Source organism: Guillardia theta, assembly GCF_000315625.1.
Source record: "Guillardia theta CCMP2712 unplaced genomic scaffold GUITHscaffold_89, whole genome shotgun sequence".
In the NCBI taxonomy this organism is placed as follows: Eukaryota; class Cryptophyceae; order Pyrenomonadales; family Geminigeraceae; genus Guillardia; species Guillardia theta.
The window spans coordinates 175,967-188,862 of record NW_005434585.1 but is presented as its reverse complement, the minus strand read 5'-3'; the positions used below and the strand labels follow the sequence as shown (position 1 = coordinate 188,862).

General features: G+C 50.8%; 5 protein-coding genes across 5 annotated transcripts; 3 read left to right on the top strand and 2 right to left on the bottom strand.

The window, feature by feature from the left end:
- Positions 1-284: 284 nt before the first annotated feature.
- Positions 285-5,212, top strand: GUITHDRAFT_144626 (hypothetical protein; the record flags this gene model as incomplete). Its single annotated transcript, XM_005824864.1, has 22 exons — positions 285-552; positions 603-762; positions 813-921; positions 1,073-1,138; positions 1,194-1,992; positions 2,043-2,083; positions 2,128-2,165; positions 2,220-2,349; positions 2,397-2,454; positions 2,520-2,595; positions 2,662-2,701; positions 2,748-2,791; positions 2,840-2,897; positions 2,950-3,015; positions 3,073-3,255; positions 3,309-3,428; positions 3,507-3,602; positions 3,806-3,985; positions 4,120-4,206; positions 4,233-4,391; positions 4,712-4,872; positions 5,146-5,212. The coding sequence occupies 22 exons, from the start codon at positions 285-287 to the stop codon at positions 5,210-5,212; spliced, it is 3,006 nt and encodes a 1,001-aa protein (XP_005824921.1).
- A 248-nt stretch (positions 5,213-5,460) lies between these two features.
- Positions 5,461-7,275, bottom strand: GUITHDRAFT_144625 (hypothetical protein; the record flags this gene model as incomplete). The annotated part of the gene is made up of 10 exons (XM_005824863.1): positions 5,461-5,518; positions 5,565-5,645; positions 5,736-5,769; positions 5,892-5,964; positions 6,018-6,179; positions 6,333-6,374; positions 6,433-6,473; positions 6,660-6,741; positions 6,784-6,923; positions 7,083-7,275. The coding sequence occupies 10 exons, from the start codon at positions 7,273-7,275 to the stop codon at positions 5,461-5,463; spliced, it is 906 nt and encodes a 301-aa protein (XP_005824920.1).
- A 103-nt stretch (positions 7,276-7,378) lies between these two features.
- On the top strand, positions 7,379-8,299 carry GUITHDRAFT_165342 (hypothetical protein; the record flags this gene model as incomplete). Its single annotated transcript, XM_005824862.1, has 4 exons — positions 7,379-7,778; positions 7,831-7,978; positions 8,029-8,150; positions 8,246-8,299. Exons 1-4 carry the CDS (start codon positions 7,647-7,649, stop codon positions 8,297-8,299), a joined length of 456 nt encoding a protein of 151 aa, XP_005824919.1. The 5' UTR covers positions 7,379-7,646.
- Positions 8,300-9,790: 1,491 nt separating this feature from the next.
- Positions 9,791-11,370, top strand: GUITHDRAFT_144623 (hypothetical protein; the record flags this gene model as incomplete). Its single annotated transcript, XM_005824861.1, has 5 exons — positions 9,791-10,687; positions 10,741-10,878; positions 10,926-10,985; positions 11,079-11,278; positions 11,331-11,370. The coding sequence occupies 5 exons, from the start codon at positions 9,791-9,793 to the stop codon at positions 11,368-11,370; spliced, it is 1,335 nt and encodes a 444-aa protein (XP_005824918.1).
- Positions 11,371-11,548: 178 nt separating this feature from the next.
- GUITHDRAFT_115909 (hypothetical protein) lies at positions 11,549-12,746 on the bottom strand (the record flags this gene model as incomplete). Its single annotated transcript, XM_005824860.1, has 7 exons — positions 11,549-11,622; positions 11,678-11,741; positions 11,790-11,855; positions 11,900-11,951; positions 11,999-12,125; positions 12,182-12,245; positions 12,705-12,746. 7 exons carry the CDS (start codon positions 12,744-12,746, stop codon positions 11,549-11,551), a joined length of 489 nt encoding a protein of 162 aa, XP_005824917.1.
- Positions 12,747-12,896: the final 150 nt, after the last annotated feature.

The window sequence follows — 12,896 nt, the reverse complement described above, 5'->3', positions numbered from 1 at the left end:
TTTACAATAAATAGCAGCAGCTCGAACTGTTTATACACAGCATGGCACCTTCCTGGACTCGGTTCGACACGGGTACGCTGCAGCTCATGGCGATGCTACTGACCAGCGACAGCATGCATGATCATGGCCGACGCTCATGCAGGAGAAGCTAGTTTGGCATGCAACAACAGTCTCCTCCTCCTGAACCTGAACCTGAACCTGAACCTGATTGAAGCCACCATGCCTTGTTCCCAGCAACGACAGGGCGCATCGCTTCCTGTGGAGCGATACCTGAGGGAGTCGCCATGAGGAGGAGAGCAGCGCTTTTCTTTACTTCTCTTGCTGTTGTCTTGACCTCTCAAGGGTCACCTGACCCTCCAGCCTCATGCTCTCATGCGAGATTCATTGCGAGGCATTCAGCAACGCCGGTAGCCCTCCCGACCATGGCGCTCAGAGGAGGCGGGAAGAGGAAGAGGATAACGAGGGACCACAAGATCGGTCCTGATGTCCTCGACTACACTGGAGTAAAGGCCATTCCCCATGACAACACGCCGAGACTCTCCGTCTACATGGGTACTTGGCTACCTTGAGAAGGCGCAGGTCCTGACTGATGATCATTGCAGAGAAGAAGAAGAAGAAAGTAGGATCATTCGCGGCGGCGATTAACAGGGAGTTTCCGAGAGACGAAGTGAAGGCGATGAGGATGATGAGAAAGATGGGCTTCTACGAGAGCCTCATCAACCCCAAAGACGATCCGGAGGAGGACGAGGAAGAGAAGGGCAGGTGACTCTGAATGTTTTCCTGCAAGTCTTACAGGTCACGGAGTGCTGCAGATACCTGGACTATCGCAAGACCTCGTCCCAGCCCATGCTCACTGATGGAACCGCAGAGTCGTCCGACTCTGACGACAGCGACTCGCCATCGCAACAAGTTGGTCTCCAAGTCCTTGACCAGCCGCTGACGTTAGCATCAGTCGATGAGCAAGACGCAGCCTCCCGCGGAGCTCTATGGAGTGACCTCATCAGATTCTGAAGTATTTCCTCTCTCCTCCTCATGGCTGACATGCTGATCGGCTTGCTCGACTCAGGTCAAGATACGGAATGGTGAAGTAGAATTCAACCCTGTTGCTGAGGACCGATCTCAGTCCGCAACTGAGAGTGTGAGTGAAAGAGCTGAACGTATCCTGACAGCCTCCTTGATGTCAACGGTGGCAGGAAGTCGTTCGTCGCACAGCAGGGCTCCTCCCACCGACCGACGAGCACGTTGGTGTCGACGGACTTGTGAACTTCACCAGCATGCTGCTGCATCCTAGCGAAGAGGAGGTGGAGGAAGCGGGGAAAGAAGGTGCAGGGGCAGGGCCGGAGCATCATGACTTGCATGACATTCAGCTTGAAGAGGCAAGACGTGATGTGATGGAAGCTTTGGAGAGTGAGGAAGTTCAAAGTGAGGTGGAGACGGAACAAGCGGTCCAGGACGAGCATCGGGACAGAAGCTCATTCACCACGACCCACTCTCTTCCTTCCTTTTATCGTTCTACTGAGAGGGAGAGCGACGATTCTGAAACAGAAGAATCAGCCGGCACACGAAAATCCAGCAAGGAAGGTCGTACAAGTGATGAAGACCTGAAATCCAGCGATGAATCTACAGATGGCGAAGAACCGACGATCCTTTCTTCGGATTTTTCTTATCGCCCAAAGCCGCCATGGCTCAGAGAAAAGAGGAAAAACAAGTACGATAGCAGAGACGTACTCGATCCTCTTGAGAATTTTGAGTGGGGAACGGAAAAGGTCCCCAAACACCTTCTCCCTCCGGATCCTCGAATGTGGAGGAGAAAGAAGAAGGATCGAATGCGCACAGAGATGATGAGGGAACAGAAGACAGATTGGAATCAAGAGATCGAGGATATGGATATACGAAGTGAGATCAAAAAGGACTGGATCGATTCCGATCCTGAGAAAGACAAGAGACAAGAGAAAGCTGCCTTGAAGGAGAGAAGAAATGTGCTGTTTCATGGTAATTGCGGATGATCTTTTGCTTGTATCGTATGCGTGACGACTTTCAAGATCCGAAATTAGACAAGATGAGAGCTTATGTGAGGAAAAAGGTCACAAGAAATGTTTCGAAGCAAATCACTCACAGCGTGTACAGTTCAACCGCGAGGAGATAACCATCTATCGGATGATTGGGTATGTGTTGTAAAACTCGATGATGCCGGCAGTTGAAGTTGATTGTGCGCCAAGGAACAAGATCATCGAGGACGACTTTGATTTTCATCGTCTAGTCACTAGAGATCGAGAAAGGAGAGAATTCAAAAGAGCTCAGAAAGAAGTTGCTGGATCCATCTCCTCCTCCGTCGAGGACTTTGACAATGTGTGGCGTCAACGAAGCTCTCTCATTCTCTTACACGTTGACATCAGGTAGCGCACAGCACCAAGTACAACTTTCTTGGTTTCGACGACTTTGTTCAGAGATACGGTAACACACTTTGAGCTCGGGACAGTCCTGACTGGACAGTTCTGACCCACTGAGCATTTGAACAGTGGGCGGGGAGTTTGAAATGCACCACCTTCCCAAATCTGTCATCCGCAAATTCTTTCCGCCATTCCGGGGAGCAACGTGCTCTTGTTCTGATGTTCCAAGACGACATCTGATACGGATTTGAAGATACTTTATCCCGACCAGGTATGCGATCTTGAGGGATCGACAAGACAGGAGAGATGAGGTAGCGACTTGATTGGTCGTTGAGCTCATGGTGAGATTTTAATCAGTGGGAGCAAACTGCCGAGGCGAGGTTGTTCAACAGCCCGGACGAGTGAGAAGAATGTTTGCGCTTCCTTATTCCACATTGAGTCTTGAAAAGCGCAAATCTCCCGGAGTTCGTCGGAGACTTACCTATTACGAATGACATAGTTCAGAATGTGAGGAGGATCGAATTGATTTGTTGTTATTCCGGGTCTCAATATTTTGTAGATTGAAGAAAGTTTCAAGACACAAGATGGTGAATATGATTTGGATAAGATGGCACTGGCGTTGGAGGTGAGACGTGCGATGTTTGTATATGATGATGTCTTGAGCAAATCAAAATCATTGCAGAAAGAGCTCAAGAAAATCAACAAGGCAATCTTTCGTCTTCGATTCAACAAAGGGCGGAACAAGAAGGAAGCTGATAGTGAGATTGTCGACGAGAAAGATGATGTCTATGCAAGTCAAGAAAGACTTCTTTTTCAAGACCTCGACCGTCTGGTGCAAGCTCGATCTTTCATGGAGAAATCGCTGGTATGCACTGCTCGTCGATCACTCGTTACGCCTGATATGTCCAATTGGTGCAGTCAGAGATAGAGCAAGCGAAGCAGGAAGAGTCCATCGTTGAGAAACCAATACTTAACATCACATATGACGCTGTGTGGATCTTGGGCTTTGACGTCAATCCTTACGGGAGACCGTTTGATGTAAGATGCGCTCACCAAAGTTTGATCCCCTTACGCATCGTCTTCCAGTTGAACTCGATGATGTTTACAGACTGCAAGAAATTCTTCTGGACTCCTGCAGTCCAATACAACTTTTGGTCGTTGGTGAAGAAAGGCGAAAAGGACATCAACAAATTACAGTATCTGATGGACATGGTAATCTCTTAACATCTCCGTTATTCATCATGTCGGGTTGTGGTCATGTTGGATCTGCACTATCTTGTTGAGATAAGGGAGATAGAACAAGGGACGTTCTTGCAAGTGAACAAACTGACAAGAAACGATGCCAATCGAAGCAAGACTTCCCATCATCAACTCCTTTCGCTCTTATTGCAAGTCATGCTGATCTCTTCTTTCAGGGCGCCGTTGTAAACGCCCATAACCCTTCCAATGCCTTCTCGACAGCTCTGCACCTGGCGGCATGGGGAGGTCACGTGGAGACTTGTCGGAACCTCCTCCTCCTCGGGGCCAACGTGACAGCACGAAGGCTGTGTGGGTCGACTGCTCTTCATCTCTCCGCTTTCTGGGGACATTTCAAGGTAGTAGAAGAGCAGGAGCAGGAGCAGGAGCAGGAGCAGGAGCAGGAGGAGAGGAGGGCACAAAAGTCAGAAGCCAGGGGAAGTTCGAAACAAGGTTGAAAAAGCGGGCAAGAGCTGAATGAAGAGTACGACAGGAGCGTAGAGGAGTCCGAGGAGTAGAGGTGCACGCAGCACGGAGCGAGGAGTGGGCCGAGATCGATCAGTCGAGGCTGGTGATGGAGGTGGGGAGATTCTGACAGAGGAGCAGGTGACGCGGTTGCTGGTGGAGAAAGGAGGAGCAGATATGTGGTGCAAAAGGCCTTATGACCGCAAACTTCCCCTTGACGTAGCGGCGTCTGAGAACAACAAGTGGGTAGACAGGACCAGGGTGGTCGTCTGGTTGAGGAGGAAGATGGGACTAGAGGAGGTGAGCACCACATTCTTCTTACCTGAATGATTTGCTTTCTTCTGTTCATTCTTTTGGCAACCAATGTGTTGGTTGTTGCAACGGAACAAACCTTCTTGATCTTCGACTCCTTTGTTGAGCCTCGCCCTTCCTCGTCTTGTTTCAACTGCTTCTCAAACCCCTCTGTATCAACCCCTCTTCCTTCCCCTGTCTCCTTCATCGATCGCCTCCTAGATCTCCATCTCCAACTTCTCCTCCTTCTTCTCCTTACTCCCCTTTTCTTCTTTCCTCTCTTTCTGCCCTTCCTCTCTCCTATCTTTTTTTTCTCACGTTCTCTACAGAAACTGCATGTTTGCAAGATTCCGAAGCGCTTGAGAGTCAGCGAAAGGAATGAATATGTTCGCATCCCCCCCGGTCCCTACATCCCTCCATGGCAAGTCGAAGATGAAATCGCGTTCTCCTCTCCTTCCCATCGGTACCAGGACCCTGAAACAGCAGGGAGGTCTGCCCGGCTCCAGCTCAAGGTTCCCTGCCTCAAACACGCACTTTCTCTCTACCTCTCGTTCCTCCTTCTCATTCCCACCTCCCTTCCTTCCCTCCCTTTCTCCCTCCCTTCCTCCTTCCCTTTTTCTCTCTTCCCACCCTACATATCACGGACCCCTTTGCTCCTTTCTTTCCTTCGTCTTCTTGCTCCATCGCTGTACTCCCTGCTCACAACAACTCCATTCCCACCTTCTCATTGTTTTTTCTTCATCTCTCATCTCATCTTTCTCAGGCATCCAAAGAGCATGCAATCAAGACCAACACGCCCGTCGCAATGTTCGAACGCCGCAGCCTTGTAGGAGAAGAGAAAGATGCTCCCCTCGGCTCCAGCGCCATGGACTCATCAGACGAGGAGGGAGAGGAGGATCGGAAAAGGAACCAAGTCAAACGCATGCAAAAGAAGATCGTGTATGGGATTCAGCAGCAGCAGCAGCAGAGGAGGGGGAGATAAAAGTTGGTGTCAGAGTACTGGCAGGCCGACTGGCTGGTTCGTGATTCATACGCAAACACAAACGCAAACTCTCGCCTCATTTCTTTTTGTTCCAGCCTAGTCCAGTTCCCCCACCTTGCTAGCAAACTCCCTTAGGACTGGTCGCTTGTACAGCCTGTGTGAATGTCAAGGGAATGCTCGTCTGAGAGTGAGAGGGCTACATGTGGAGAACGTGGGGCCTTTTGTCTTCGAGGAATTTTTGGGCTTCCATGAGAGACATCTTCCTTTCTTTGATGAGATACCTGAAGAATGCCAAGATTCACATCGGCAGGAGAAAAGGAGAGAAAGTTGGCAAGGGGCAAGAAGGAAGGGCTAGAGGTTGCAGAACTTACGCCATGCAGACAGACGCCGCTCGTCCTCTTCCCGCTGTTAAACAGCTCAACAACTGTAGATCTTGTCCTTTCCCTCTCTGATCTCTCATATGTCTCCTCCTCCACCCCCGTGCCATCTCCTCTTCGTTCACTCCTCTGCGATCTCTTTCCTCTCACCTTTGCAATGAACATACACTGTCCCTCCCCCCTCAACAACTTTCGAGATGTACTCTGTTGCATTCTCGATATCCTGCAGGAAACAATAAGCAGACAACAAAACAACAAAATCGTGCATTCTGTAACCTCCAAAGTGGGTGGGGTAAAGTCGATGACGGGAAAACGTTTCTGCACGATCCCATACTCTTGGTATTCCTTCTCGGGTCCCCCCCATTCCGCCACCATGTTTACTACATGAGTCACTCCTTCTTCGCGCAGCTGCACAAGCCTCGCCGTCAGATCAGGAAGCTAGCGGATCCATCCAACTCCAGCACAGCAAAGGGAAAGTGAATCTCCTGAAACTAGGAGGGAGCGGAGGAGAACAAGATTCTGAAAGCTCTCAGAGAATTTGGAATTTAGATGCGAAATTTGTGCAGATGGAAAGAGCAAGTCAGCCTTCACCTTAGGCACTAGCTTGGAGTACGGCAAAGCACCGCAAATAACCTTACGAGGGAGCGAAATGTCAGTGAAAGTCGAAGGAAAACTGGCGTAAGAGTCTTACCTTGTCGGTAATGCGATCGTACCAGTTCCTCTTCTCATAACCTTGAGATCGAAATCTCGCATCAGTTGGACTCCAACTGGCAAGGTTGCAGGTGAATGTGTTTTCACCTTTCTTCTGACTCTGAAGGACCTGATTCCACCACAAGGTTGGCCAGAACAAAACTTGCAGAGTGGACGAGATCAGCGTCAGAACCATTACCACGGCAAAAAAAAATCACTGGTTCTCACTCTTTGCAAGAATTGCCATGATGCTTCTAGGACAGACTTGAACAAACCTCTCCATGTTTGCATTCACAAACTTTTCCAATCCCTGGCACGCCTTTCAGATCATGAGCCATCGGGTGCATGCCACCTTGACAAGCTTTTGTGAGAAGGATAGCTTTGGCTCCTCATCGGCTCTTGCAGACATATGAATGCCTGCGCCATCTTTCCTGACCATGGAGCCTCGTTGCCGCGCTGACATGAAACTCGTCTTGTGGTGGATGTGAAGACCTGCGGGTCCCATACCAATCATCCCATCGAGAGGAACATGTGAGAGATGAAGGAGGAAGGAAGGTCAAGAAGACCAACTACACACGTTGAGTCCGGGCAAGGTGATGGTTTCGAGCATGCAAGACATGCATACAACTCGCAAAGACATCGTCATCACACCTTGCCTTGCAGATCCTCCCGTCACCGACGTGCTGAGGAACCGGGAAGCCGTGGGCGAGCAAGCGAGAGCGAACGGGAGCTGGGATGAGACGGAAGTAGGATGAAGCAGGAACGCTTGTGAGCTGGATGAAAGCAGGAGGGCGGGAAGGAGAAGCAGGAAAGAAGCAGGATGGTAACTATGTGGCCATTTCATCCCCTCGTTCGCGTTCGAGGTCGATCGGGTCCGCGCCAGATCAAATATCTGAAAATACAAAGGACAGCAAATTGATATATGGGTGTATATAAGAGAACTTGCCGGGTGGCAGGATGGAGGGCGCAAGTACATGCGCATCGTTGGAGTTGCGTAGACCTGCGTAAGGAGAGCAGAGGAGAGGAGAGCAGAGGAGAGGAGAGGAGAGCAGAGCAGAGGAGAGCAGAGCAGAGCAGAGCAGAGCAGAGCAGAGCAGAGCAGAGCAGAGCAGAGCAGAGCAGAGCAGAGCAGAGCAGAGCAGAGCAGAGCAGAGCAGAGCAGAGCAGAGCAGAGCAGAGCAGAGGTTGAGAGGCGTGTACAAGAGAAGAGGAGAGATGAGTGGGAAGGTCTTCAACGAGAAGTGCGTCATAACAGGAGCGACAGCCAAGTACAGGGACCCTCTTACGGGTCTTGCATACTCCGACCTTGCAGCTTTCAAGGTTCTACGTGAGAAGTTCAATGCCAAGGTCCGTCCTTTTTTCCCATGGCTGGTCGGAGATGGTGACAATTTCATGGCAGGATGAAACCATCTTGTCGCTGTCGGAGTCCGCGAAGTCTACTGCCTCCCAGGAGAGAGCTGGGGAACACGAGCAGGAGCATGAGGCGAGCGGTGAACCAGAGAGCACGCACGAATGCCTGCTCTCGTCGTCACAGCTGTTGATCATCGGTGAGAGCATATTGACTCGATGGGCTGGTCATACTCACTGGTGACGACAGAGAGAGACGAGGAGATCAAAAAACTTATCAGCGACAAGCAGACGGCAAAACTCTTGATGGAGATCGATGGCTCTGTGAACCCGCAGAGAACTCTAACGCAGAGTCGGAAGGACAACCCGCAGGTATGAGATGGTTGTTAGCGAATATTGGTTTCCACTCAAGATGTTGTTGTTTCTTCCGAGTGATAACTTGTAAGCCCCTCATGTTGCCTTTACAGGTCGAAGAGTTTGTTGCAAGAGTGTTGTCTGCGATTGAGGGGGAGCGCAGATAAAGCAGAGCTTTGCCAGTTCACACGTGCTGATTGTCATCTACCTTGTCACTCGATCACCGGCTTCTAATCTACCGTTCTCTTGCTGTCAACTTAGAGTTGGGCAACCCGGCATCTGTTCTTTTTAATCCGATGGACGATGCTTGTGAAACAGCAACGCAAAGGTGATTCAGACGACTTTGAATCCGACGCTCGTCGTTTTGCTCCAGTCATCCTCGTTGATCTTGTGGCTAGATACAAACTATGGTGAACACGAACATGTTGTCGTGATGTAGTATGACATCATGGTGTAGTCACAGACAAGACAAGTCTTCAACTCTTCGTCGTCACGACATGAAGTTCAAGACATACTGTCAGTTCAATCCACATGCCTCCATAGACAGTTGCATCTTTGTCCAGTTCTTACCCCTCGTTTCTCTCGAGATCTATAGGTCTGATCCTAATAGATCATGGGTACCCCTCTACCCCTGGCCTCGGGGAGCCCTTTGCCCGGCCCCATATGTGATTAGTTGATATTTCCGAAAGAGGGGGTGGGGGTGACTTTGGGAAGGGTGGCAACACAAGGTCTGCAAAAATGTTGATGGGGTGGTCAGGGTTAGCAGGTAGTGGTATCCAGGATGCCTCTGTGTAATGGATACCCAAAATCACTTATGCATCTAGTTAGAACATCGAAACTCAAAGTGGTTGCCTCAAGAAGTATCCAGGGTACAGATTCTTGTTTGGGTAAAGCTCAGTCATGAGGGGGTCCAGACCGCTGGAAGTAAATGATTGTGGGTCAGGAGTCAAAGGGTGGGGTGGTAGGGGTCCGCTAGTCAAGACTGAATTTCCGTCGTCCGGCGGCGATGGCAGGAGGGACGCAGGATGGAAGGGATTGAAGAGGGAGGAGGAAGGAGGGAGGAAGGAGAAGGACGGAAAGAGGAGTGAGGAAAGAAGGAATGTGCGTGAGAGCAGGATAGCGATGTCGAAGGAGCTACCGTATGTAGCCGCTAGCAGGAGCCTCGGAGTTGGGCCTGTAAAAGTTTCCCGATAGTTTAAATGACAACATGGGGTGTTGCACAATAGCGCAACGAGAAAGTCCTATGTTGTAAGCTTTCGAGAGTTGATGAGTCATGGAGATGATGGGAAAGAGATACCGTGTATGAAAGCCGCGAGGGAGGAATCAACTCGGTATGATAAGGAGACAGACGCGGACAAGGAGGTGGAGAAACAGAGTGGACAGCATAGACGTAGCAAAAGCATTGGTTCTGATAGTGCTGGCGATAGATTTCATCGAATTGTAGTTTCTTTGATGACTTTGATGGAAGTTTGGGTTGAGATAGTTTGAGAAGAGAGCAGGTCATCGACAGTTTGCTCTGTTAGAAGGGCATTGTGCTGAGATCGGACTGGCAGGGGCGCAGAGTTTGAGGGCACAGTTTTCAGCAGGAACGCTGGGTCTTCTCTTTTGATCAATACAGAAATGTTGTGCTAAAGACCAGGTGAATATCGTTGTGCATTATGCACACAAACCCGAGCACGAGGGCAGATAGCTTGATGATCTCAAAAGAAACTTACATGAGCTACAACAACGCATTTCAGGCAGGTTTGAACGCTGCATCCGCACAGAGCGCCAGCGCAAAGATGTTGGAGGTGAAGAAAGAAGCTTCTTGGCAGCTCGGGATCAAGTACTCCAGAAGTGCTTCTGGTTTTCTATACATACATGAGGTCATTCCTGGCACTCCAGTGACGCGCGCGCGCCTTCTTAGGTCAAAACCGCAATGGGCGAAATGGAACGGGTGGGAATCAGGAATAGGAAATGGTGCTGGAGGCTTCAAGGTCGTCTGCGTGACAAGTCTGGGACAAGATCGCTCGGTGCGATGGAACATTTCGAACAACATCAGCGATCAACTATGGCTTGACATCGTTCGCGAAGCTACGAGCAGGTCTAGAAAGGTTGAGATTGAAGTCGAGCAGGAGGTGAAAGTGCAAGGAGACAAGAAGGAAGTCTGGACATTCTCCCTCCTTTGCCTCGCAGACTCAAAGGAGCAGGACGTCTTGACGAATTCTTTCAGATCCATCAGGTCTTCCAACCACGAGGACTCCTATACGAATCAGAGCCTGCTCGCTCAGAACCACAACAGTGTTGACGTGGACCCGAACCAAACTCTCCTTTCACAAAACCTCACGATGAAGTCCCTCTCTTCTTGCTCGACGCTCCACAGCTCCACCAACTCCGAGCCCAGCGACCGGCTGAACAAGCGGAGAAGAGTACCCCAGGTGCTGACGTACAAGATTGTCAGCGATGACCTGCTGCGGGTTGTTTCTGAGGGAGTGGACCCTTCCTCTCTGCCTCTTTTTGTGCTGGAGGACAAGCTCAAGTCCCTCCTTCTCTCGAGGCTACAAGATGACATCGAGGTCTGACCTTTGCTCCTCTCTCCTCTCTTGCGAGCCTGACCACGATGATGTAGAATGCAAGGAAGAAGAACGAGGAGGAGAGAATGATTGCAAAGGTGAAGTCTGAGGGCTACCACCAGTGTCCTCCCCTCACAGAATTCGCGCAGGAGCAGGCGCTGGAGGAGTCTCAGAAGAGTCTGGAGAGGATAGAGGTAGACATTTCCAGCTCTTCCTGGACCGACTGACCTCTGCAACACAGATCGCAATTCGAGAATCGTACAGGTCAAGGATGGTGGATGAGGAGTCAAGCTCCAACGAGGTGACTGTCAAGAACATGGCTTTCTCAATCTCACCAACAACTGCTCAGGATCCCTTCACTTGCCTTCTTCTCTTCTCACCGCCTCATTTTCAGCCCAAGTCGCCGAGCGTGCTGACTGTCAAAGTCATCGGAAGGGATGACCATCACCTGCCACCTCCTCCAGTGACTCTGCAGAGCCCAACTGCTTCCCTGACGGAGGCTGTGACAGAGGACATGCATCCACAGGAGGAGACGGACTCAGTCGCGCCCCAATCAGACGCAGACGAGGCGGCAACGTTGGATGACACGGAGAGGTGAGAAAAAATTGTGTTTTCCTTCCCTACTGTCCTCTAATGATGTTTTCAGTGTCCACGCAGTCATTGCGGACCTTGTCTTCGTGCAATGATATTGAAGTTACCATGTAGATGTAGTTTACATGCACAGGAGCCAGCATGTGCGAGCATTTCCCGTTCAACCATAATGTTCCATCTGTGGGCTGCTATGTTATGTTCGTGAACAAAAAGGGTGAAACAGCCGTGTCGATCATGCAATCAAGGGCAACATACGACAGCACAAAACTTTCATTATTGCTGCGACTCAGCGAGCCTGTCACTCGTCTCATCCCACTCCGTCGTGCTTCCACGCACAATAGCCTTGCCTGCACAGCAGCATCAGCATCGCCTCCATGCTTCCAACCTCTCAGGTCAGCATACCGATCACTCTCAACCAAGACTCCAGCTCCTCGTCGCTGTTCGCACTGAACTGATAGAATGTCCCCTGTCCACCAACATCACACAATCTCCACCTCTCACAGCTTGTCATCACCCCTCTTGCAGATATGATAAACGTGTACGGCCGGTTTGCGCTGTCGTCCCTCCTAACTCCCGTAGCCTGGCCCGCAGGTGGTCACGCAGGTGGGAGTAGTTGGGACAAACCTTCTTCAGCGAGATGACATCTTCCGGCGCTGAATCCGCCTCACTTGTATACCTGGCCCCAGTCAGCCTCCTCGTCAGTCCACCACCAGCAGGCAGCACCAGAACATGAGGGAGTCTTTTGTGACGACGACATGGCGTTCCTTCCATATCTGCAACCGACGGGTCACAGCCGCCATGGCAGCCAACAACGACAGCATGCCTTGAGGATCGAGCTCTGCCGCCACACCTTGCCTGCAATGTCGTGTCGGTGACTTCGAAGATGCAGAGGGCAGGATCAAGCACCTGCTTTGTCCACATTGCTGTGCTGACGCGCAGGGATCCTCAAATCCTTGCCTGCTAATGAAGGCTGGGAGACAGCAAAGTTAGAGATATCGTCGAACATTATGGCCGCCTGCCTTCCTCCCTCAAACTATCCCTCCATCCCTCCATCTCATCCCTCCCCTTTCAATGGGTATCTGTCTCAGTTCTCCATCATGTCAGCCTCTCACCGCAAGTTTGCTCTTCTGCTGTATCACTGACCCCTGTAACATCACTTGCCTTGCTGCGTTTCCCCCGCCCTTCCTTCCTGGTATCTCTTCTCCTACCTTTCCCTCTCTTTTTATGTTTCTACCCTCCCCCTTTCCCTCTCCTCCTCATCTCTCCCCTTCTCCGCTTTCCTCTCCTCATTCTCTCCATCCCTCTCCCTCTCCTCCTCCTCCTCCTCCTCCCCCTCCACCTGCTCTCTCCACTTCCCTCATCCCGTCCCTCTCTTCCTCTTTCCATGTTCCTGTTTCTCTCCTCCTCCTCCTCTCTCCTCCTTCCTCACCTCGTCCTTCACCGCCTGATATTCCATCACCATCCCGAACATCGCCATGCCAGCTCCCCTTCCCAACCAGTCCCCCGCCTCAGAGGCACTTCATTCAGGGCCAGGATACAAGGTCCTTCAACATCTAAGTCGATCACTAAGTAAATATCGGTATCATTGCTCCTCATGCCTCGCCCCGCCAGCGAGCAAGGA